This window comes from Eutrigla gurnardus (genome assembly GCF_963514095.1).
Source record: "Eutrigla gurnardus genome assembly, chromosome: 6".
Classification (NCBI taxonomy): Eukaryota; Metazoa; Chordata; class Actinopteri; order Perciformes; family Triglidae; genus Eutrigla; species Eutrigla gurnardus.
In genome coordinates, this window is record NC_139920.1 from 24,030,789 (window position 1) to 24,055,823 (window position 25,035).

At 44.4% G+C, this 25,035-nt stretch overlaps 2 protein-coding genes across 2 annotated transcripts; both read left to right on the top strand.

Annotated features, from left to right (window-relative positions):
- Nucleotides 1–2,299: 2,299 nt before the first annotated feature.
- Nucleotides 2,300–9,874, top strand: LOC311015244 (5-hydroxytryptamine receptor 3C-like; the record flags this gene model as incomplete). The annotated part of the gene is made up of 10 exons (XM_084012373.1): nucleotides 2,300–2,446; nucleotides 3,217–3,323; nucleotides 3,450–3,619; nucleotides 3,744–3,907; nucleotides 5,853–6,063; nucleotides 6,579–6,788; nucleotides 6,858–7,123; nucleotides 8,140–8,200; nucleotides 8,765–8,928; nucleotides 9,770–9,874. The coding sequence occupies 10 exons, from the start codon at nucleotides 2,300–2,302 to the stop codon at nucleotides 9,872–9,874; spliced, it is 1,605 nt and encodes a 534-aa protein (XP_083868499.1).
- Nucleotides 9,875–17,386: 7,512 nt separating this feature from the next.
- On the top strand, nucleotides 17,387–22,788 carry LOC311015245 (5-hydroxytryptamine receptor 3C-like; the record flags this gene model as incomplete). Its single annotated transcript, XM_084012374.1, has 7 exons — nucleotides 17,387–17,684; nucleotides 18,365–18,528; nucleotides 19,978–20,084; nucleotides 20,211–20,380; nucleotides 21,230–21,469; nucleotides 22,190–22,399; nucleotides 22,514–22,788. 7 exons carry the CDS (start codon nucleotides 17,387–17,389, stop codon nucleotides 22,786–22,788), a joined length of 1,464 nt encoding a protein of 487 aa, XP_083868500.1.
- Nucleotides 22,789–25,035: the final 2,247 nt, after the last annotated feature.

Consider the following 25,035-nt stretch of genomic DNA (forward strand, 5'->3'; position numbering starts at 1 on the left):
CTGCCAGTCCAGAGGCACTGTCCCCGACTGCCACGCGATGTTGCAGAGACGTGTCAACCAAGACAGCCCCACAACATCCAGAGACTTGAGGTACTCATCCACCCCCGGTGCCTTGCCACCGGGGAGCTTCTTAACTACCTCGGTGACTTCAGCCCAGGTAATGGGTGGATGAACCTCCGAGTCAGTGGGATTGAGGAGATCCTCGAAGTATTCCTTCCACCGCCCGACGATATCCCCAGTCGAAGTCAGCAGCTCCCCACCTCCACCGTAAACAGTGTTGGTGGAGGGCTGCTTCCCCTTCCTAAGGCGCAGGATGGTTTGCCAGAATTTCCTCGAGGCCGACCGATAGTCCTCCTCCATGGCCTCCCCGAACTCTTCCCAGACCCGAACCTTTGCTTCAGCGACCGCTTGGCCTGCCGGTACCCGTCAGCTGCCTCGGGAGTCCCCCGAGCCAACCAGGTTCGGTAGGACTCCTTCTTCAGCTTGACAGCCTCCCTTACTTCCAGTGTCCACCACCGGGTTCGGGGATTGCCACCACGACAGGCACCGGAGACCTTACGGCCACAGCTTCGAACAGCCACGTCAACAATGGAAGCAGAGAACAAGGTCCATTCGGACTCAATGTCCGGTCAGAGCTCTCCCGGAGGTGGGAGTTGAAGACCTCCCTGACAGAGGGTTCCACCAGACGTTCCCAGCAGACCCTCACAACACGTTTAGGTCTGCCAAGTCTGTCCAGCTTCCTCCCCTGCCAGCGGATCCAACTCACCACCAGGTGGTGATCAGTTGACAGCTCAGCCCCTCTCTTCACCCGAGTGTCCAAGACATAAGATGACACAACCACAAAGTCGATCATTGACCTCCGGCCTAGGGTGTCCTGGTGCCATGTGCACTGATGGACACCCTTATGCTCGAACATGTTTGTTATGGACAAACCGTGACTAGCACAGAAGTCCAATAACAGAACCCCACTCGGGTTCTGATCGGGGAGGCCGTTCCTCCCAATCACGCCCCTCCAGGTAACACTGTCGTTGCCCACGTGAGCATTGAAGTCCCCCAGTAAAACAATGGAGTCCCCGGTTGGAGCACTCTCAAATACCCCTCCCAAGGACTCCAAGAAGGCCGGGTACTCTGCACTGCGTTTGACCCATAGGCCGAAACAACAGTAAGAGACCTATCCCCGACCCGAAGGCGCAGGGAAACGACCCTCTCGTTCACCGGGGAAAACTCCAACACATGGCGGCTGAGCTGGGGGGCTATAAGCAAGCCCACACCAGCTCGGCACCTTTCACCGAGGGCAACTCCAGAGTAGAAGAGAGTCCAGCCTCTCTCAAGGAGTTGGGTTCCAGAGCCCAGACTGTGCGTGGAGGTGAGCCCGATTACCTGTAGCCGGTAGCGCTCTACCTCCCACACTAGCTCAGGCTCTTTCCCCCCCAGTGAGGTGACATTCCATGTCCCCATGGCTAGAGTCACCGTCCGGGGATTGGGTCGCTGGGGCACCCGCCCAGGACAGCCACCCAAATCGCACCGCACCGGCCCCTTCTGAACCCTCTTGCGGGTGGTGGGCCTACAGGAGGGCGGGCCCACGTCGCTCTTTCGGGCTGCGCCCGGCCGGGTCCCGTGAGCACAGACCCGGCCACCAGGTGCTCGCCTGCGAGCCCCAACCCCGGGCCTGGCTCCAGGGTGGGGCCCCGGTGACGCCAATCCGGGCGACGTAAACTTCCTCGATCTTGTATCTTTCATTAAGGGCTTTGGAACCGCTCTTAGTCTGACCTGTCACCTAGGACCTGTTTGCCTTGGGAGACCCTACCAGGGGCATTAAGCCCCGGACAACATAGCTCCTAGGATCATTCAGGTGCTCAAACAGTACAGAAAAATGTGATTTTAAAAAGCAGTTTTTTAAATTATAATTAGTAATCTGTAGCTTTTAGGATAAAAATAGGATGAAAAATTGTTGAAAAATAGTAAAATTCCCCATCATGGGACTAATAAAGGTTTATCTCATCTTATCCTAAGAAGAGAGGGAGGTTTGGCCATTGACAATATACAATTTCCACCCATAAAAAGGGACCAAACAAAGGGGAAAAAAACTTCCAATCCAGGATGACTCACCATCATTGCTTTTTCCTATTTAAGGATATTTTATTTATTTGTAATACAATACAAATAAAAAAAAAAAAAATTTGTAATACAAAATACAAGTGTGAAGTACCTTTACTTGTTGCCAGTTGACGCTGCCAATCTACTCTAATGATCATAATGACATTTCTTTTTTTCCTCCGTAGCTCCTTGCAGTTCTATTATGTTGAACTGCTCTCAACCTGACCCGCCTTCCCTGCTGGCAGCTCTCCGACCGGTCTTTAACCTGAGCTCCATTCGACCCGTCATGGAGTTGTCAACCCCCACCAACGTCAGCATTGACTTCACCCTGTTTGCCATTTTGGGGGTGGTAAGGGACTCATATAAAGTTTAATCGACTCATATAAACTTTAAAATAACTGATTCTGAACTTTTCCCTAAGTTCAACAACCTTCTGTTTCTTTCTGCACACAACTTTACTGCGTTTAAATCCACCAAGACCATCCATCCATCCATCTTCTACCGCTTATCCTGGGGGGGGGGGGGGCTGACATGTAGAGACAGACAACCATTCACTCCCACATTCACACCTACGGGCAATTTAGAGTCATCAATGAACCTATCCCCATCCTGCATGTCTTTGGACTGTGGGAGGAAGCCGGAGAACCCGGAGAGAACCCATGCTTACACGGGGAGAACATGCAAACTCCACACAGAAGGAACCCGGGCCTGACCATTTCATCTTTTTGAGTTTCTACATCTTTCCATAAAAGAAAATGTCTGTAAAAGGAAAAAAAGGAATTCATACAGCTGAATGTTGCTTCTTTTTTCAGGATGAAAAGGCACAACTCCTGAAAACATTTATCTGGGTAACATTAGTAAGTACTTCCTTTAAAATGAATTTCTCATTTCTATCCACTCTCTGAAAAACACAAGTAGTCAGTTGTTTTGTATAACTGCAACAGGACACTGGATGCAACATGATAAATTCTACCAAAACAATCGTAATCAATAGCATAATTTATTATACAAATATAACATATAATAATAATATTGATGTTGCCCAGTTCTGTTAAAATGGGATCATTTGACATCTCAAAATGTAACTATGTGGTCACATCTGTCTGATTCATGTTGCAGCAATGGAGAAATGAGTTTGTCAGGTGGGACCCAAAACAGTGTGGTACTTCAAAGATCACAATTCCGAGGAAGCTGCTCTGGGTACCAGATGTGGTGATCAATGAATTGTAAGTACCATTCCACTGGCCTGTCAGAAAGTCGTTTCATTTCAAATTCTGTATGTTGAGAAAACCCAAGAAAGTGGATAAAACCAATCATGTTTTCTGGCCTCTATGTCTCTTCTCTCCCTGTAGCATGGAGAAGAACTCAGCTCCATTTGTTCCATACACTTATGTGTCTCATGATGGCTTCATGCTTGACAAACAGCCTGTCAAAGTGATCAGCTCCTGTAGGCTCGACACCTACACATTTCCGTTCGACATCCAGAACTGCAGTCTAAGCTTCAACTCCTACAAACACTATAGTAAGCAGAATCTGATCCAAATCCTTATTTTGTCGATTGAAAGGTGCAGACAGACATTTTGTCATTAATGTCATATCAAATGCATTAAATCTCACAAAAGCCCTACATAATATTTTCATTTCAGTGGATGCTCTGGTGGTTGAACGCTCATCAACTATAGAGGATATATTAAAACATTCTAAAGAAGTGATAACCACTATGGGTGAGTGGGAACTAGTTGGAATCACAGCAGAGACCTTCCTGTTACCAGGCTCTACTGGCGAAGGATACCAAGAGCTGCGCTTCTTCGTAAGGAAATACTGTAACCATATTGTAATGTTTTAGAAATATACGCGTATAGTAAGATGAGAGAAGACAAAAAGACAATAAGTCAGTAAGTAAGTATGTAAAATGTATGTATATACAGTATATACAGTTTACACTGACCCAAGTGCCGTACATAGTGCAAAAGCAGATAAAAGAACATACACATACACCTATATCCACATATTGTAGCCAATTTAAATAAAAGGTCAAAGCATGAAAACATACAGTATAAAACAATATATATCTCATAACAGGGCAGGAATAGTCAGGGAGAAGAGTGTGTTTTTAGCCTAGATTTTAAACTGGAGATGGAAGGAGCATCTCTGATAGAAGGCGGTTGTTGGTTCCATAGGCTTGACACAGCCATAGCAAAAGTTCTGTCGCCTAAGATCTAAGCAAGAGACCTGGGAGTTGAGTTGTGGTGAAGGAGCTCTACAATGAAGGATGGGGCCAGGCCATTTAGGGCTTTATAAACCATTGGCAGAATCTTGAAATGTATTCTGTGTTGAATGGGCAACCAGAGGAGGGAGGCTAGGATGGGGGTAAATACACTCCTTCTTTTTGGAACCAGTCAGCAGCCTGCTGCTGAGTTCTGGACCAGCTGGAGGCGAGAGATGTGTGATTAAGGGAGTTACAGATAAAGTGAATTACAGTAGTCCAGGCGTGATGTATTAAAAGCGTAGATTACTTTTCCAGATTGTGAAATGATAGGTAGGATATCATTTTAACGATGACTCTGAGCTGGTAAAAAATTGCTTTTGACTACAGCAGCAATTTGCTCTTCAAAACAAAAAAATTGTCAAAGATGACACCCAAGTTTCTTGGGTAGGGTTTGACATATGGGGTGAGATTGCCATGGTTGGACGTGGGTGAGGCTCTAGATTTAGAGAGGCCAAAAATAATAACTTCCGTTTTATCAATATTGAGTTGAAGGAAGTTACTTCCCATCCATACTTTTACCTGCTCAAGGCAATCAAGGAGGGTCTGGAGCAAATCCCCAGATATTAGAGGAAGGTATAATTGAGTCATCTGCATAGAAGTGGAATGAAATATTATGTTTTCTGATTATGTTGCCTAGAGGGAGCATGTATAGGTAGAAGAGGAGTGGGCCAAATATGGACCCCTGGGGGACCCCACAGAACAGAAAATGAGGATGATGAGAACTGGCCAAAAGACACTGTGAATGATCTATTTCAAAGATATGAGGAAAACCATTGAAGAGCTGTAACTCTTATACCAACCCACTGTTCTAGCCATGACAAAAGAGTGGTGTGGTCTACAGTGTCAAAGGCAGCACTGATGTCTAATAAAATCAAAATGGCATTTTCTACAGAGTCTAGGGTGAGGAGCAGGTTGTTAGTTACTTTCAAGAAGGCTGTCTCAGTGCTGTGATGTGATATAAAACCTGATTGAAAGGACTCCAAAATCTCACCATTGTTTAAAAAATGGCAATAGTTGCGATAGAACAACCTTTTCCCGGATGCTACAAATAAAAGGTAATTTTGAGATAGGGCGGTAGTTTTTAGGAGACTTTGCGTACAGATTGTGTATTTTTGGGCAGCAGCTGAACAACTGCATGCTTAAAACATTCTGGACCAAAACCAGTGGTGAGAAAGGAGCTGAGGATGACCTGAATACTTGGGCCGATGGTGTCAAAGGCATCTTTTATTATTTGGGAGGAGAGAGCATCATTAGGAGAACCTGAGGGCTTCATGACTCTAACAATGTCCCTCAGTTCATCAAATGACATGACAAGTAGGAAATGGTCAAAATAAGCATTTCAAACATAACTTCTGAGAGCCATCTTTTCAGCCAGTGTACAGAATGAATTGAATCATATCATCAATTAGTTCACAGCTGTACTGTACAAATCTAACGTGAAGTGTGAGGTTTACCAGCTGCTGTATTGCTGCCGACACTGCTACAGGTGGCAGTGAGACGCAGGCCACTCCTCTATGTGGTCAACCTGCTGCTCCCCAGCTGCTTCCTCATCATGGTGGACCTCTTCAGTTTCCTGCTGCCCCCCCAGAGTGTGGACCGGTCCGCCTTCAAGATGACTCTCATCCTGGGCTACACCGTCTTCCTGCTCATCATGAACGACCTGCTACCGGTCACCGGGGACACCATACCTCTCATGAGTCAGTTGACGATACAGTGCAAAAGTAACTTGCAGATGATGTATTATTTACTGAAAGGGTCACAGAGGAGCCGCAATGTTGTTTCACACTTGGAATTATATTGGGATAATCCTCTTAAAAAGGACTTGTAAATTTGAATCATAATCCTAAACACTTGACATATTTCAGTTATTTGTTTTGGTTTCACAGCCTGCACATTCCTGTTTTGGTCCACTGTCAATGCTCACGCAGGGAGTTCTCAGTGAAAAAGCTCTTACAAAACAATGAACTCTAGTTGGTTAGCACTGAACAGCAGAGACAAAGGCAACAACTGTGGACATAGTGGAGCATTTAGCAGCTAAAGGGAGAAAAAAACAAATCAGAGCTAAAAGGTCAATGAATATTGAAGGCTGAAGCACAACTCTATACAAATGCTAAGGGGATAATACTGTATGTCAGGGTTTTCAACCTGGATTTAACGTATGGTCTGTAGCTATGTAAAAAATGATTTTTAAAAGGACTAATTATTATCCCAGATGTGTTCCTGTGTCTGTGCCTGGCTTTGATGGTGGCTAGTCTCATCGAGACTGTCCTCATCACAAACCTGCTGTGTGGCTCCGCTCACTACTCTCCAGTCCCTCACTGGGTCCGAGTGTTTGTTCTGCACATCTTGGGCTGCCTGGTAGGACTTCCTGCAAAGCATAAATACAGAGAGGACACAGACATCCAGGATCCAACCATGCAAGGTAAGAAAGATCTGGGATGTGGTTTTAAACATTTATGCAGTCATTATGCAGAAATATCTCATCCAACAGTTGCCATCAACTTCCACCTCATCTCCTCTATGACAGAAATGAAAGTCTCATGTGTTATGGCAGAGGACAACAAGGTTTCAAACCAGAATGGGGCACTGGATGAGGTAAAGGCCCTGCAGGAGCTGAGGAGCCTGGGCATGGACCTCCAGGCCATTCGCCTTCAGGTGAAGAAGAAGGTGGGCGGAAGTACAAGCTCAGAAGAGTGGATCCAGGTGGGTTTCATCATAGACCGCCTGCTGTTCGGCCTCTACAGCCTCTTCATATCAGTCAGCTTTATTACCATCATTCTCATCTGGGCGAGGGCATACCATCAGTAGATGACTGCTGTCTTGTTTCATGGGTTCCATTTATGTAGCTAGTAACTCCAATGTTTGTTGAATTTTGATCCATACATGATCATGTTGTTGCTGTGTTTGGAGTCAGGACATGTATACATAATCCAAAGGTATTGTATTATTGTTAATGTTAATAACATTAAACAAAGTTCACTACAGTCATTCGATGTAGTTCTAAGCATTTTGTGTTATAGTGTGCCATTCTAAAATGCAGGAACCCATTGTATACAAAATAAAATTACTTGAAAAATGTCTTTCAGTTTTCAATTGATGTTCACTTCAAGCATAATAGTCATATTCCAATTGAGATCATGCATTGATATTGGGTGACAAGGCTTGGCTCACTGTCATTCTAAAGGTTTTGGAGTTAAGTTTAGTGTTATTTGCTGCAGAGCTGGAAGCACATTGTTATCTAAAATATCACTGAATACTGTTTCATAAAGATGTTCCTAAAAACTAAGGGCCAAACCCAACATACATTTCCATGCTTTCGGCAATATATGTTTTGAATCCAATAAAATAGCCTATATCTACCCACTTGCCATAACATAATTAGACAATTCTACACAAAACTTATTCAACTTTTTCCCAATGTTTTTCAATCCTGAAGACATGTAGTTAGTTTTTATGAGCCCAGATTTCCTGTATGGAACTATCTGAACAACCAGACCCAACCAGGAAGTAAGCAAGAAGGTTAAATGAATTTACAGAAACAGTATCTTCTGCTGATCACATTTTAGTGCTTTATAAAACAAAACTTGAAATAAAGTGCACTGAGCCTGCATTGACAACAATATATATCTATTTTTTATTTCCACTAATCTCAATTATCTTGTGTTATATGATTACCACCTAAAATGTGTGAAGAATACTTTACAGGGCAGCCCTAACTTCCACATCACTCTAACGACTAACAACTGCTTTTGACCTAATGTTGATGTTTTTAGTGCCGCCTGGTGAAAGTCAAGCCGTGGGTTCTATTCATCTTCATCTCTGTGCTCACGCATGGTAAGTGAAGCTCCTATGAAGCAGTGATTATATATTTATATATATATATATAAATCACCTGCTCCTTGTAAGTTATTTCCAAGCATTAATTATCTCACAGTTATGATTCAAGTCAGTCAGTATCCAAACATGTAAAGGAAGTAAAGGTTTTGAATTCACAAAACAACAAAAGGAGGCAGGGGCACCTGATATTTTTCTAACAGACTATCAGTCTCACAAATTGCTATCAGGACATAGTGACAGTACAGAAAAATATGATTTTAAAAAAGCATTTTTTTTTATTATAATTACTATCTGTAGCTTTTAGGATAAAACCGGGATGACAAATTGTTGAAAATTCCCCATCGTGGGACTAATAAAGGTTTATCTCATCTTATCCTTAGGAGAGAGGGAGGTTTGGCCATTGACAATATTAAAAAAAATCTCACTTCCAATCCAGGATGACTCACCATCATTACTTGATTTGCCACTCTTATGCTATTTAAGGATACCTTTACTTGTTGCTAGTTGAAGCTGCCAATCTACTCTAATGATCATAATGACATTTCTTTTTTTCCTCCGTAGCTCCTTGCAGTTCTATTATGTTGAACTGCTCTCAACCTGACCCGCCTTCCCTGCTGGCAGCTCTCCGACCGGTCTTTAACCTGAGTTCCATTCGACCCGTCATGAAGTTGTCAACCCCCACCAACGTCAGCATTGACTTCACCCTGATTGGCATTTTGGGGGTGGTAAGGGACACTACACTAACCTAAAACAACATCACAAGTAGGCCATCTTCCATTGGTTTTAATTGTACTCGACTTACATGAACTTTAAAATAACTGATTCTGAACTTTTTCTAAATTCAACAACCTTCCGTTTCTTTCTGCACACAACTTTACTGTGTTTAAATCCACCAAGACCATTTCCCTGCATTTCGTCTTTTTGAGTTCCAACATGGTCTTTTCATGAAAGAAAATGTCTGTAAAAGAAAAAAAGAATTCATACAGCTGAATGTTGCTTCTTTTTCAGGATGAAAAGGCACAACTTCTGAAAACATTTATCTGGAGAACATTAGTAAGTACAGCTGCACAGTGGTGTAGTGGGTGGCACTGTTGCCTCACAGCGAGAGGGTCCCAGATTAAATTCACGGGGCGAGTTCGGGCTGCTTCTGTGTGGAGTTTGCATGTTCCCCCCGTGTGAACCTCTCTCCGGGTTCTCTGGCCTCCTCCCACATTCCAAAGACATGCAGGAGGGGGATAGGTTAATTGATGACTCTAAATTGCCCATAGGTGTGAATGGTCGTTTGTCTCTACATGTCAGTCCTTCAATAGACTGGCAACCTGTCCAGGGTGTCAGGTAGGATCGGCTCCAGCCCCCTTGCAACCCTGAATACACGATACGCGGTAGACGATGGATGGACATTAGTAAGCAATTCCCTTCCCCCAGACTTCCCTTTCCCGTGCCACATTAACCAGCTCTGACTGGGAGATGCCTAGGCGTTCCCAGGCCAGTTTGGAGATATAATCTCTCCACCTAGTCTTCCCCGTGGCCTCCTCCCAGATGGTCGTGCCTGGAACACCTTCCTAGGGAGGCGCCCAGGTGGCATCCTTACCAGATGCCCGTACCTCCTCAGCTGGCTCCTTTGACGCAAAGGAGCATCAGCTCTACTCCAAGTCCCTCACGGATGACTGAGCTTCCCACCCTTTCTCTAAAGGCGGGTCCACACCGCACTGACTGCCCGACTCGCGTCGGTAAATGAAGTCGGGCTACTTAATATGGCCGACTCGAATGGCGGATTACACATTTGAATCGGCTGAAATGAACGCCGACGTGGGCCAATTCGAGCGACCACACCAAGGAGACTCATGTCACGGACGCCGACTCTCTCAAAGATGCCGATTTTCGGTCCGGTGTGGACCCGCCTTAAGGCAGACACCAGGCACCCTCCTAAGGAAACCCATTGCATCCACTTGTACCTGCGATCTAGTACTTTTGGTCATGACCCATCCCTCATGACCATTGGTGAGAGTAGGAACTAAGATTGACCGGTAGATGGAGAGCTTTGCCTTTCCGGCTCAGCTTTCTTTTTGTCACAACCCGGTATTACGCCTTCTCCAAGTCCACAAAACACATGTAGACCAGATGAGCAGATTCCCAGGCCCCCTCCAGGATCCTCATGAGAGTGAAGCGCTGGTCTGTAGTTCCATGGTCAGGATGGAATACACATTGTCAGAGGTTCGACTATCAGCCGAACCCTCCTTTCCAGCACCTTGGGGTAGAATTTACCCAGGAGGCTGAGTGGTGTGATACTCCTAGAGTTGTCACACACTCTCTGGTCCCCCTTTTTGAACAGGGGAAGCACCACCCTGGTCTGCCACTCCGTAGGCACTGTCCCTGAGTTCCATGCAATGTTGAATAGATGTGTTATCCAAGACAGCCTCTCCAAACCCAAAGCCTTCAGCATTTCTGGGCGGATCTCATCAATCCCCGGGGCTTTGCCACTGAGGAGTTGCTTGTCTATCTCAGTGACTACCACCAGGGACATCTCAAAATGTAACAATGTGGTCACATCTGTATGATTCATGTTGCAGCAATGGAGAAATGAGTTTGTCAGGTGGGACCCGAAACAGTGTGGTACTTCAAGAATCACAATTCCGAGGAAGCTGCTCTGGGTACCAGATGTGGTGATCAATGAATTGTAAGTACCATTCCACTGGCTTGTCAGAAAGTCGTTTCATTTCAAATTCTGTGTGTTGAGAAAACCCAAGAAAGTGGATATCACCAATCATGTTTTCTGGCCTCTATGTCTCTTCTCTCCCTGTAGCATGGAGAAGAACTCAGCTCCATTTGTTCCATACACTTATGTTTCTCATGATGGCTTTGTGCTTGACAAACAGCCTGTCAAAGTGATCAGCTCCTGTAGGCTCGACACCTACACATTTCCATTCGACATCCAGAACTGCAGTCTAAGCTTCAACTCCTATATACATGCTAGTAAGCAGAATCTGATCTAAATCCCTATTTTGTCAATTGTTGACAATTGACATTGTTGTCAATCATTCTATTGTCAAGTGCAGACAGACATTTTGTAATTAATGTATTTCAAATGGATTAAATCTCATAAAAGCCCTACATAATATTTTCATTTCAGTGGATGCTATGCCGATTGAACGCTCATCAACTATAGAGGATATAGTAAATAAATCTAGAGAAGTGATGACCACTATGGGTGAGTGGGAACTAGTTGGAATCACAGCGGAGACGTTCGTCCTAATAGGCTCTTCTGGAACAGGATACCAAGAGCTGCGCTTCTTTGTAAGGAAATACTGGAGACTGTAACCATATTGTAATGTTTTAGAAATGTATGCAAAGAGAAAGATGAGAGAAGACACAAATGAACAGGATGGAGAAGTCTTTTGGGAAGTTATTTCACGATATAGAGTATTTATGATGAATTTTAGTGTTAATGTTAAATAAAACAATGAAAATGTGAATCTATGGTACACTGCTGTGGATGCATGACCAGTCATGAATATAATGCTGTCTATAAATACATAAAATGATCAGCATTTAACACTCCAAATGTTAGTATGAAGTGTTAAAATGTAAAGTCTAGGTTTTAAGAACAAGAAGAGAGAGAGATGTGTTTTGTAACTTTTCCATAATAGATGTTCTTAATCGTGATGGTTTTATGTAGGCATTTGCAGTGTTTTGTAATTCTTTAATCAAATCTTGATTATCTCGAAGCATTTAGAACATAACCTCATAGAGCAATCTTTTCAGCCAGTGTACAGAATTAATTGAATCATATCATCAATTAGTTCACAGCTGTACTGTACAAATCTAACGTGAAGTGTGAGGTTTACCAGCTGCTGTATTGCTGCCGACACTGCTACAGGTGGCAGTGAGACGCAGGCCACTCCTCTATGTGGTCAACCTGCTGCTCCCCAGCTGCTTCCTCATCACGGTGGACCTCTTCAGCTTCCTACTGCCCCCCAAGAATGTCGACCGGGCGTCCTTCAAGATGACTCTCATCCTGGGCTACACCGTCTTTCTGCTCATCATGAATGACCTGCTGCCTATCACCGGGGACACCATACCTCTCATGAGTCAGTTGACGATACAGGCAAAAGCCACTCGCAGATGATGTATTATTTATTAAAAGGGTCACCAAGTAACTGCAATGTTGGCTCCCAGTCTCACATTTGGATTTATATTGGGAGAATCCTCCTAAAAGGAATTGTAAATTCTATTTACACTGTTGCCCATGAAGTTGGAATAATTTGTTTTCGGACACAATCCTCTGTTTATTCCTATTTAAATGCATCAGGAATCACCAATTGACCTGGCGCAATGATTACATTATGGGCCCTAGTTTCGTGGCGCGGCGCAGGGCGGCGCAGGGCGGCGCAGGGCGGCGCAGGGCGGCACAGGGTGGCGGAGCCGGCGCAATGCAAGTTTCGACCCGCGCAGCCTTGCGCACCGTCAGTTTGGCAGTTTGGTGGATCGCCTGCGCCAAGATGGGTGTGGCGGCGCAGCAGGGGGAGGCGTCACAGATTCAGCTTGGCGTAGCGGAAGTTTCGTGGCAAAAAGCCTCGCCTAGACTGCGCTGAAAGCTCGCCAGCTCCAACCTGGTCTACTTTCGGCGCAAGGCGCAAGGCGTAAATAAAGTCCATTCATTCAATGCGAATCACAGCTGGCGGAGTGGAAGTTTGGCTGACGGCGCGCAGTGCGCACACGTCACCGAGACCTCACAGGCAGGTTTCCACAGTTCCAGGCACATTTAAATGCAATAAATAATCACAACAAACACTATTTAATGCAACTAATTGAATCAACACGTGAATTTATATCTATATAGATTGTCCCGTCACATCTGACGTCAGATCAAAGGCGGATGGCACGCGTAACGGAAACTCAGCCTCTCGGACCAAAACATCTCCCTCTCTCTCTCCTGTTTTTTATAATATTGGCATTGTTATTATTATGATACGCGCGCACAGCGCGTGATGCAAGTGGTGGGAGCAGCGGCGCTGCTTCTGTCATCGGGTTGTCAGTGACGGAACTTGCACTGAACCTCCCCTAACGCATTAAAGGAGAGGAGAGGAGCTCATTTGATTGGTGAAGATCTGAATCGGCTGTATTAATCCCAGTCTACGCCTCGTCTCCTCCTCATCTCCCACTTACGCCTTCTTCTCCTCCCTCTTTGAGGTGTGCCTGCGCGAGCCTGCGCGGTGCACGAAACTTGCAAAGTCTAGGCGGACACACCCCGTCGGCGCGGCGCAGGTGCGCTGAAAGCTGACTGCGCCTGGTCTACGAAACTAGGGCCCTATGTGTCAAAATTACCCAGGTGAAAATGTATTCATGCATAACATTTGTTTGGCGTTATAATAGACAAGACATTTGCAAATTATTCCAACTTCATAGGTGACACCATATAATCATAAACACATACGGCATATTTCAGTTTTTTGTTTTGGTTTTACAGCCTGCAACATTACTGTTTTGGTCCATTCTCAATGCTCATGCAGGGAGTTCTCAGTGAGAAAGCTCTAAAAAAAAAAAAAAACCCCAAAACAATTAACTCTTCCTGGTTAGCACCAAACAGCAGAGAAAAATATGGCAGCTAGCTGGTAGACATAGTGGAGCATTTAGCAGATAAAGAGATAAAAACAAACAAAACAGAGCTAAAGGGTTAATGAATATTGGACTTACATTGACCAGAAGGACTGAAACACAACAGCGATACTACTGTATGTCAGTGATTTGACGGACTGTAGCTATGTAAAAATGATTTTTAAAAGGACTAAATATCATCCCAGATGTGTTCCTGTGTCTGTGCCTGGCTCTGATGGTGGCTAGTCTAATCGAGACTGTCCTCATCACAAACCTGCTGCGTGGGTCCGCTCACTACTCTCCAGTCCCTCCCTGGGTCCGAGTGTTTGTTCTGCACATCTTGGGCTGCCTGGTACGACTTCCTGCAAAGCCTAAATACAGAGAGGACACAGACATTCAGGATCCAACCATGCAAGGTAAGAAAGATCTGGGATGTTTTTTTAAACATTCATGCATAACAGTCATATGCAGAAATATCTCATCCAACAGTCACAGTTGCCATTAACTTCCACCTCATCTCCTCTATGACAGAAATGAAAGTCTCATGTGTTATGGCAGAGGACAACAAGGTTTCAAACCAGAATGGGGCACTGGATGAGGTAAAGGCCCTGCAGGAGCTGAGGAGCCTGGCCATGTACCTCCAGGCCATTCGCCTTCAGGTGAAGAAGAAGTTGGGCGAAAGTCAGAGCTCAGAAGAGTGGATCCAGGTGGGTTTCATCATAGACCGCCTGCTGTTCGGACTCTACATCCTCTTCATATCAGTCAGCTTTATTACCATCATCGTGATCTGGTTTCAGTCATACAACGCATCCTGATTTTGTCCTGGTTTTGTTTTTTCCTAGTTTGGGGGATCTGAATTATAATCTGTTAGCATGTTCTCGCATATTCTTGGTTAGTTATTAGTAAGCATTGACGAAACGTGAAGATTGGTTGAATTGTTGCATTTTATGTTACCTCACACCATCCATTAAATGTCCCACTCTCACATTTAATTTCAGAGTTTTGTGTGATTTTTTCCTTTCATTGAATATGATAACTCTTGCATTGCCATTGAAGCAACAGATATCTGTGCACTAACAATTCATGCAACAGTACTCTGTGACTAAGGGCCAAACCCAACATACATGTCTAATGTATCAGGTATAGGTTATTTTATATTCTGTAAAATAGCCAATATCAACCCACAATAAGGCAAATCTACACTAAACTTTTCAATCCTGAAGATTAATACACATGTAGTTAGTTTTAATTGAGCCTAGATATCCTGCATGTAACTATCTGAATAAGTAGAACCCACTAGGAAGTAAGCAAGAAGGTAAAATAATTTACCTAAAAAGCATCTTCTGCTGATCACGTCAGTGCTTTATAAAACATAAATCAAAAAAATGCACCCATTGATTTCCCATTAAGGGTCTTAAGAACTTAGGGGTTCTTTAGGACTTAAAGTGCACTTAGCCTACATTGACAATAATAATGATACTTAATCCACTTATCTCAATTATGTGGTTGCCACCTAAAATGTGTGTAGAATATTTTACAGGGCAGCGCTAACTTCCAACACACCACTCAGACTGACAACTGCTTTTGACCTAATGTTGATGTTTTTAGTGCCGCCTGATGGAAGTCAAGCCGTTGGTTCTATTCATCTTCATCTCTGTGCTCATGCATGGTAAGTGAAGCTCCTATAAAGCAGTGATTATATACATGATATTGCCAAAAGCATTCACTCACCCATCCAAATAATTGAAATCAGGCGTTCCAATCACTTCCATGGCCACAGGCATATAAAAGCAAGCACCTATGGATGCAGCCTGTTTCTAAAAGCATTTGTGAAAGAATGGGTCGCTCTCAGGAGCTCAGTGAATTCCAGCGTGACACTGTGATAGGATGCCACTTGTGCAGCAAGTCCAGTTGTGAAATGTCCTCGCTCCTAAACATTCCACAGTCAACTGTCAGTGGGATTATAACAAAGTGGAAGCGATTGGGAACGACAGCAACTCAGCCAAGAAGTGGTAGGCCACGTAAAATGACAGAGCAGGGTCAGCGCAGAGGTTGCTAACTTTCTGGGGTCAATTGCTACAGACCTCCAAACTTCATGTGTTCTTCAGATTAGCTCAAGAACACTGTGTAGAGAGCTTTGTGGAATGGGTTTCCATGGCAGAGCAGCTGCATCCAAGCCATACATCAGCAAATGCAATGCAAAGCGTCGGGATGCAGTGGTGTAAACTTCTACTAATCCAAGATGGCGGTGCCCTGTCCGGCTGCGGCTGCTTTGACTCTCGACAAAATGGGAGGTGAGAGACTGCTGCGTTATTGTGCTGACAGAGACATGGCTTAACTGGTCTATACCTGATGCGGCTGTTAGCTTAGAGGGGCTAACAACATTCCGGCTCAACAGGGACACTGTTGTGATGGGAAAATCCCGGGGTGGGGGTGTGTGCATTTACACAAAAAACAGCTGGTGTAATAATGCTACCGCTGTTTCCAGCCACTGCTCTCCGGACATAGAGTTTTTGACTGTGAAATGTAGGCCTGTCTATCTGCCACGGGAGATTGGCTACATTCCCCCCAGGGCTAACACCAAGGAGGCTCTGCATATCCTCTACAGCTCAATCACTGACAAAGTATTCATTCATGATTCATTCATTCTTCTCTGGAGTGATGAATCACGCTTCTCCATCTGACAATCTGATGGATGAGTTTTGGTTTGTGGGTTGCCAGGAGAACGTTACTTGTCTGACTGCATTGTGCAAGGTATAACGTTTGGTGGAGGGGGGATCATGGTGTGGGGTTGTTTTTCAGGAGCTGGGCTTGGCCCCTTACTTCCAGTGAAAGGAACTCTGAATGCTTCAGCAGACCAAGCGATGTTCGACAATTCCATGGTCCCAACTTTGTGGGAACAGTTTGGGGATGGCCCCTTCCTGTTCCAACATGACTGTGCACCAGTGCACAAAGCAAGGTCCATAAAGACATGGATGAGAGGGTTTGACAGAGTCCTGACCTCATCCCGATAGAACACCTTCGGGATGAATTAGAGCAGAGACTGACAGCCAGGCCTTCCCGTCCAACATGAGCGTGTGACCTCACAAATGCGCTTCTGGAAGAATGGTCAAAAACTCATAAACTGGGGACCACGAGTCATGGATATTTCGCTCCTTTAACCCCAGTACATCTCCTGGTGGCGGAGCGATGGCAGGGATCTCTCCCTGCTGATGCCCTAGGTGTTAGGCCCCCACCCCCTATACCTCCTCCTTACCCACAGCCAGAAGCTGCCCTTCTCTGCCTCTCTGCTAGCTCCTTGATGCCTTTCCGACACCCTGCTCCTATGCATCCGATGTCACGAAGATTGGACCATGACATGGGCCTGTCTGTGACGCCTCCCACGACATCCAACCTCCTTGCCGGCTCTGAGCGACGCTTTGACATGAAGGCGGTCTTGCTCTGTCCTTGGCACTTCTGCCACCACCATGACTCTTCACTGCGCTGTTGAGGCCTTTGACCAGAAGAGGGGGGTCTCGCTTCTTCCCCAGTCCTGCCCGCCCTACCTGGACTCTTCCAACGACCTTGTGGTGTTTCATGCTGACTGCCATGTCGACCACCTCCTGGGCTTTCCACTTCCTCCCTGTTTTTACCTGGGGACCAGCTGTTCTCACCAGTTTGTCAGTAGATTCCCTCAGCTCCAGCACCATTCGAGCCTTCTCCTGTCTGCATCCCTGGCTGATGGATCGCAGTAGCAGTTGCAGCGTGTTCCTGCCGAAAAGACCTACGTCTGAGACGCATCGTGGCAGTACCAGCCACTTCTTGATGAACAAGTTTGCCAGCCTGTCCATCTTGTCTGCCATTGAGGAGGGGACTTTGCACATCTTCAGAGGCCACAAATCCTTGGGTACAGTATGAACTGGTAGCTCCATACTTTATACTTGCCAGGGAGCTTGTCGATCCTGGCCAAACCATCTGCAAGCTGCCTCCTCACTGTTTCCCCCATCTACCTATCAGACAGGTCTGCCGTGTAGGATCGACCCAGGCTACGGACGGGTTGACTAGCCAGCAATGGGATCTCCACACCGCCTGTGACAAAGATGGTCTTGTCGCTTCTGACCCCTTTCCTTCTGGCAGCTGGTGTCAATGTACCCATTGCTCGTGAGGTAGCTGGTCAACCTCTTGACCAGGATGGAGAAGAAATATATATATTATATATTTACTAGCTTTAACTTTAAGGCTAAAACAGGAAGACAGAGAGAAATTGCAGTTTCTCCATCGTGGGACTAATAAAGGTTTATGTCATCTTATCCTAAAGAGATAGGGAGGTTTGGCCATTGCCAATATAACATTTAAACCCACAAAAAGTGACAAAAAAAAGAAAACTGAAATTTAAAAAAATCTTACTTCCAATGCAGGATGACTCACCATCATTACCTATTTTGCCACTCTCATGCTGTTTAAGGATAATTTAAAATGGCTGTTTTCAAAATGCATACAATTGTGAAGTATCTTTACTTGTTGCTAGTTGGTGCTGCCAATCTACTCTAATGATCATAATGACACATTTATTTTTTTCCTCCATAGCTCCTTGCAGTTCTATTATGTTGAACTGCCCTCAACCTGATCCGCCTTCCCTGCTGGCAGCTCTCCAACCGGTCTTTAAACTGAGTTCCATTCGACCCGTCATGAATTTGTCAACCCCAACCAACGTCAGCATTGACTTCACCCTGATTGGCATTCTGGGGGTGGTAAGGGACACTACACTAACCTAAAAAAAACCTCACAAGTAGGCCATCTTCCATTGGTTTTAATTGTACTCGACTTACATAAACTTTAAAATTGAACTGATTCTGAACTGACCTGAACTTTTACTAAATTCAACAACCTTCCGTTTCTTTCTGCACACAACTTTACTGTGTTGAAATCCAACAAGATCGTTTCCCTGCATTTCATCTTTTTGAGTTCCAACATGGTCTTTTCATGAAAGTAAATGTCTGTAAAAGAAAAAAAGAATTCATACAGCTGAATGTTGCTTCTTTTTCAGGATGAAAAGGCACAACTTCTGAAAACATTTATCTGGAAAACATTAGTAAGTACAGCTGCACAGTGGGGTAGTGGGTAGCACTGTCGCCTCACAGCGAGAGGGTCCCAGATTTGATTCCCAGGTTGGGTTCTAAATTGCCCATAGGTGTGAATGTGAGTGTGAATGGTTGTTTGTCTCTACATGTCAGTCCTTCGATGGACTGGCGACCTGTCCAGGCTGTCAGGTAGGATCGGCTCCAGCCCCCCTGCAACCCTGAATACACGATACGCGGTAGACGATGAATAGACATCGATAAGTACTTCCCTTACCCCAGACTTCCCTTTCCCGTGCCACATTAACCATCTCTGACTGGGAGATGCCTAGGCATTCCCAGGCCAGTTTGGAGATATAATGTCTCCACCTAGTCCTCGGTCCTTCCCGTGGCCTCCTCCCAGCTGGTCGTGACTGGAACAGCACCCAGGGGGCATCCTTACCAGATGCCTGGACCTCCCTCAGCTGGCTCCTTTCAACAAAGTAGCAGCAGCTCTACTCCGAGTCCCTCACGGATGACTGACCTTTTGGTCATGACCCATCCCTCATGACCATAGGTGAGAGTAGGAATTAAGATTGACCGGTAGATGGAGAACTTTGCCTTTCCGGCTCAGCTCTTTTAGTCACAACCCGGTATTACGCCTTCTCCAAGTCAACAAAACACATGAAGACCAGATGGGCAGATTCCCAGGCCCCCTCCAGGATCCTCATTTGAGTGAAGCGCTGGTCTGTTGTTCCATGGTCAGGATGGAATACACATTTTCAGAGGTTCGACTATCAGCCGAACCCTCCTTTCCAGCACCTTGGGGTAGACTTTACCCAGGAGGCTGAGTAATGTGATACCCCTATAGTTGTCACACACTCTCTGGTCCCCCTTTTTGAACAGGGGAAGCACCAACCCGGTCTGCCACTCCGTAGGCACTGTCCCTGAATTCCACGCAATGTTGAATAGATGTGTTGTCCAAGACAGCCTCTCCAAACCCAAAGCCTTCAGCATTTCTAGGCGGATCTCATCAATCCCCGGGGCTTTGCCACTGAGGATTGCTTGTCTATCTCAGTGACTTCCACCAGGGACATCTCAAAATGTAACAATGTGGTCACATCTGTATGATTCATGTTGCAGCAATGGAGAAATGAGTTTGTCAGGTGGGACCCGAAACAGTGTGGTGCTTCAAAGATCACAATTCCGAGGAAGCTGCTCTGGGTACCAGATGTGGTGATCAATGAATTGTAAGTACCATTCCACTGGTCTGTCAGAAAGTCGTTTCATTTCAAATTCTGTGTGTTGAGAAAACCCAAGAAAGTGGATATCACCAATCATGTTTTCTGGCCTCTATTTCTCTTCTCTCCCTGTAGCATGGAGAAGAACTCAGCTCCATTTGTCCCATACACTTATGTTTCTCATGATGGCTTCATGCTTGACAAACAGCCTGTCAAAGTGATCAGCTCCTGTAGGCTCGACACCTACACATTTCCATTCGACATCCAGAACTGCAGTCTAAGCTTCAACTCCTACAAACTCCTAAGTAAGCAGAATCTGATCTAAATCCTTATGTTTTCAATTGAAAGGTGCAGACGGACATTTTGTAATTAATGTCATTTCAAACGGATTAAATCTCACAAAAGCACCACATAATATTTTCATTTCAGTGGATGCTATGCCGATTGAACGCTCATCAACTATAGAAGATATAGTAAAAAAATCTAGAGAAGTGATGACCACTATGGGTGAGTGGGAACTAGTTGGAATCACAGCGGAGACGTTCATCCTACCAGTGTCTTCTGGAACAGGATACCAAGAGCTGCGCTTCTTCGTAAGGAAATACTGGAGACTGTAACTGTAGTGTAATGTTTTAGAAATGTATGCAAAGAGAAAGATGAGAGAAAACACAAATGAACAGGATGGAGAAGTCTTTTGGGAAGTTGTTATTTCACGATATAGAGTATTTATGAAGAATTTTAGAGTTAATGTTAAATAAAACAATGAAAATGTGAATCGATGGTACACTGCTGAGGATGCATGACCAGTCATGAATATAATGCTGTCTATAAATCCATAAAATGATCAGCATTTAACACTCCAAATGTTAGTATGAAGTGTTAAAATGTAAAGTCCTGGTTTTAAGAAGAAGAGAGAGAGGAGATGTGTTTTGTAACTTTCCCCATACTAGATGTTCTTAATCGTGATGGTTTTATGTAGGCATTTGCAGTGTTTTGTAATTCATCAAATCTTGACTCAAAAGATATTTTTCTAAGCATTTCAAACATAACTTCTTAGAGCCATCTTTTCAGCCAGTGTACAGAATGAATTGAATCACATCAATTAGTTCACAGCTGTACTGTACAAATCTAACTTAAAGTGTGAGGTTTACCAGCTGCTGTATTGCTGCCGACACTGCTACAGGTGGCAGTGAGGCGCAGGCCACTCCTCTATGTGGTCAACCTGCTGCTCCCCAGCTGCTTCCTCATCATGGTGGACCTCTTCAGTTTCCTGCTGCCCCCCCAGAGTGTGGACCGGTCCGCCTTCAAGATGACTCTCATCCTGGGCTACACCGTCTTCCTGCTCATCATGAACGACCTGCTACCGGTCACCGGGGACACCATACCTCTCATGAGTCAGTTGACGATACAGGCTAAAACCACTCGCAGATGATGTATTATTTAATAAAAGGGTCACCGAGTAACTGCAATGTTGGCTCCCAGTCTTACATTTGGATTAATATTGGGAGAATCCTCCTAAAAGGAATTGTAAATTCTATTTACACTGTTGCCCATAAAGTTGGAATATTTTGTTTTCAGACACAATCCTCTGTTTATTCCTATTTAAATGCATCAGGAATCACCAATTGACCAGGTGCCACGATTACATTATGTGTCACAATTACCCAGGTGAAAATGTATTCATGCATAACATTTGTCCAGCGCTATAATAGACAAGACATTTGCAAATGTTGTTTTCGTTTTACAGCATGCAACATTACTGTTTTGGTCCATCCCTCAATGCTCATGCAGGGAGTTCTCAGTGAGAAAGCTCTAAAAAAAACCCTAAAAAAACAATGAACTCTACCTGGTTAGCACCAAACAGCAGAGAAAACATGGCAGCTAGCTGGTAGACATAGTGGAGCATTTAGCAGATAAAGAGCTAAAAAACAGAGCTAAAGGGTCAATGAATATTGGACTTACATTGACCAGAAGTACAGAAACACAACTCTATATGAATGCTAGGGTTAGTGTATAGCTGCCTGATGAGTAAAGGCGATACTACTGTATGTCAGTGATTTGATGGACTGTAGTTATGTAAAAATGATTTTAAAAAGGACTAAATATCATCCCAGATGTGTTCCTGTGTCTGTGCCTGGCTCTGATGGTGGCTAGTCTAATCGAGACTGTCCTCATCACAAACCTGCTGTGTGGCTCCGCTCACTACTCCCCAGTCCCTCACTGGGGCCGAGTGTTTGTTCTGCACATCTTGGGCTGCCTGGTAGGACTTCCTGCAAAGCCTAAATACAGAGAGGACACAGACATTCAGGATCCAACCATGCAAGGTAAGAAAGATCTGGGATGTGGTTTTAAACATTCATGCAGTCATTATGCAGAAATATCTCATCCAACAGTTGCCATCAACTTCCACCTCATCTCCTCTATGACAGAAATGAAAGTCTCATGTGTTATGGCAGAGGACAACAAGGTTTCAAACCAGAATGGGGCATTGGATGAGGTGAAGGTCCTGCAGGAGCTGAGGAGCCTGGGCATGGACCTCCAGGCCATTCGCCTTCAGGTGAAGAAGAAGTTGGGCGGAAGTCAGAGCTCAGAAGAGTGGATCCAGGTGGGTTTCATCATAGACCGCCTGCTGTTCGGCCTCTACATCCTCTTCATATCAGTCAGCTTCATTACCATCATCGTGATCTGGTTTCAATCATACAACGCATCCTGATTTTGTCCTGGTTTTGTTTTTTCCTAGTTTGGGAGCTCTGAATTATAATATATTAGCATGCTCTCTCATATTATTGGTTAGTTATTAGTAAGCATTGACGAAACGTGAAGATTGGTTGAATTGTTGCATTTTATGTTACCTCACACCATCCATTAAATGTCCCACTCTCACGATTCATTTCAGACTTTTGTGTGATTCCTTTTATTGAAAATGATAACTCTTGCATTGCCAGTGAAGGAACAGACATTTGTGTACTAACAATTCAAGCAACAGTTACCACTCTATCCGGGAGCTTATTAATAAACAGGACAATGTTGATATGCCAAGTCTACTTCTTTTTTTCATGATTCCTAAGTCAAGGGCCTTGTGGCCCAAAGGTATATTTAGGCCAAGATGATTATGAAATCTGTTTTTACCTCTCAAGCTTGGTGTTTCCCAAAACACTTTCCTGGCTTAAGCTACACAGGCAAGCCTCTTCGTTCCTTGAGATGCATTTTAGGAATTGGGCCATCCATCAAGATGGAGCTTTGAGAATAATCTCTGGGTCACAAGCCGGCTGATCGAGGAAAAAGACCAGGAAGCACAACATCAGGATATGAGAAAGGTCCTGGATCTGATGACTGAAGTTGGCATGTGGTTGAGGAGGAGGACAGTGACAAAATGTGACATTTTTTTTTGGTAATTATCTTGGTAACTGTATCAAGCGTAGCGTTAGTTCTGGCAGGCCACGACGTCAAGCTCTAAATCAGCAGCAACAGCATAGCTGTCAAAACCGAGGAGATCAGCTGACTGCTCAGCTGACTCCCCGTGCTCGCTTCCTATTGGGAAATTGCATTCAGAGCGCGCTATTTAAACTGCTCTAGCCTGACCTCCCTCGTTGCTTCCTCTGCCGGCGTTTTCAACCCACCTCCACCCCAGCTCCTCCCGTCATCTGTTATGTACCTTACCATTGTTCTTGTTGGTTGCTCTGCTCTGTCTGGGGGTTTTCTTTGCTGCTACGCTCCCTGCTTATGCCGTTCATGATGGCTCATGAAGGGCAGGAAGATGCTCTTCTTGCCTCAGGCTTTCCACGCAAGCGCGTGGAAGAGCAGGGAGTCCCAGAACAGTACCATACCGCCAAATGAAACTTGTGCAAATAAATAAAGATTATTTTTGACAAAGTGGTCCTGACTGAATTATGTTTGAGGGCACTGAGGCTCTATAACCAATTTGCTGCTTGTATTTTTATGGTCTTTGAAGTCTGCATAATGTATATCTTTACTCTTGCATCATCAGTTAAACAACTAATGTTAGCATGTTTCAACAACCCATTTAACTGGAAGGCACAGCATTGTTCATGTTACTTTTAAGTTCTTCTGTGTGCTTTTTTTCCTCAGACCGTAGCCTACTCGTCTGAAATATGCAGCGAGACACAAGAAGACTTTTACTGTCCTTCTTTTGCATCTAATATGCATATTATATAATTAAAGTTTAAATATTTATATATGATTATCTTCAGACAAATGAGTGAATATGAGTGCAGAGCAGAGATACACTTCACACGTAAAAGTTTAAAAACTGTACACCTTTACATTGGAGAGAAGTCCGTCACAATGTTTCCACCAGTGTACAGGTGTAATATCATTTCTTTTCTTGAGTCTTTTTATTGCGTTTGATGCAAGTGTGAGTAATGATTCAGGCTCATTGAATCCTGAGGTGTGCTTCTATAATATTTGCACAGAATTGGCAAATTGCTCAAATCAACAGACCTAGCTTGTCAGACCAACTCAAAATGTAAAACAACATAATTTACATGACAATGAAAATGTAAAGAAAACACCACTCCCCTGTTTGTTTGTTTGTTTTCCTTTCAGTTGTCAACACTGTTATTTTGACAAACAAGACATGCATGCAAGTAATTCAGATGGGAAATCCATGAGTCCAGTTGAGCCAATTAGAAACAAGAAACACACATTTCTTCCAACTGTTGGAATGTTACTTTGAAATCAATAGGACAAGTGATGATGGTGGTTGAGCCGATACAGACAAGATGACCAAAGTAAAGACAGCCGGGCTCATCATCTGTTTTTCACTGCTTCACGGTAAGAAAGGAAGATTATTGACACTATATTAAACTAGAGAAATGTCTCAGTATCTGAGTTACCCATTTTTGCCCATCGATGTGTGTTTCTTATATGCCGACCTACTCTCAACAAAGACTAAAAGCAATTTCTGGATGTCAAACTGGAGAAAGGTTCTCTGATGTTT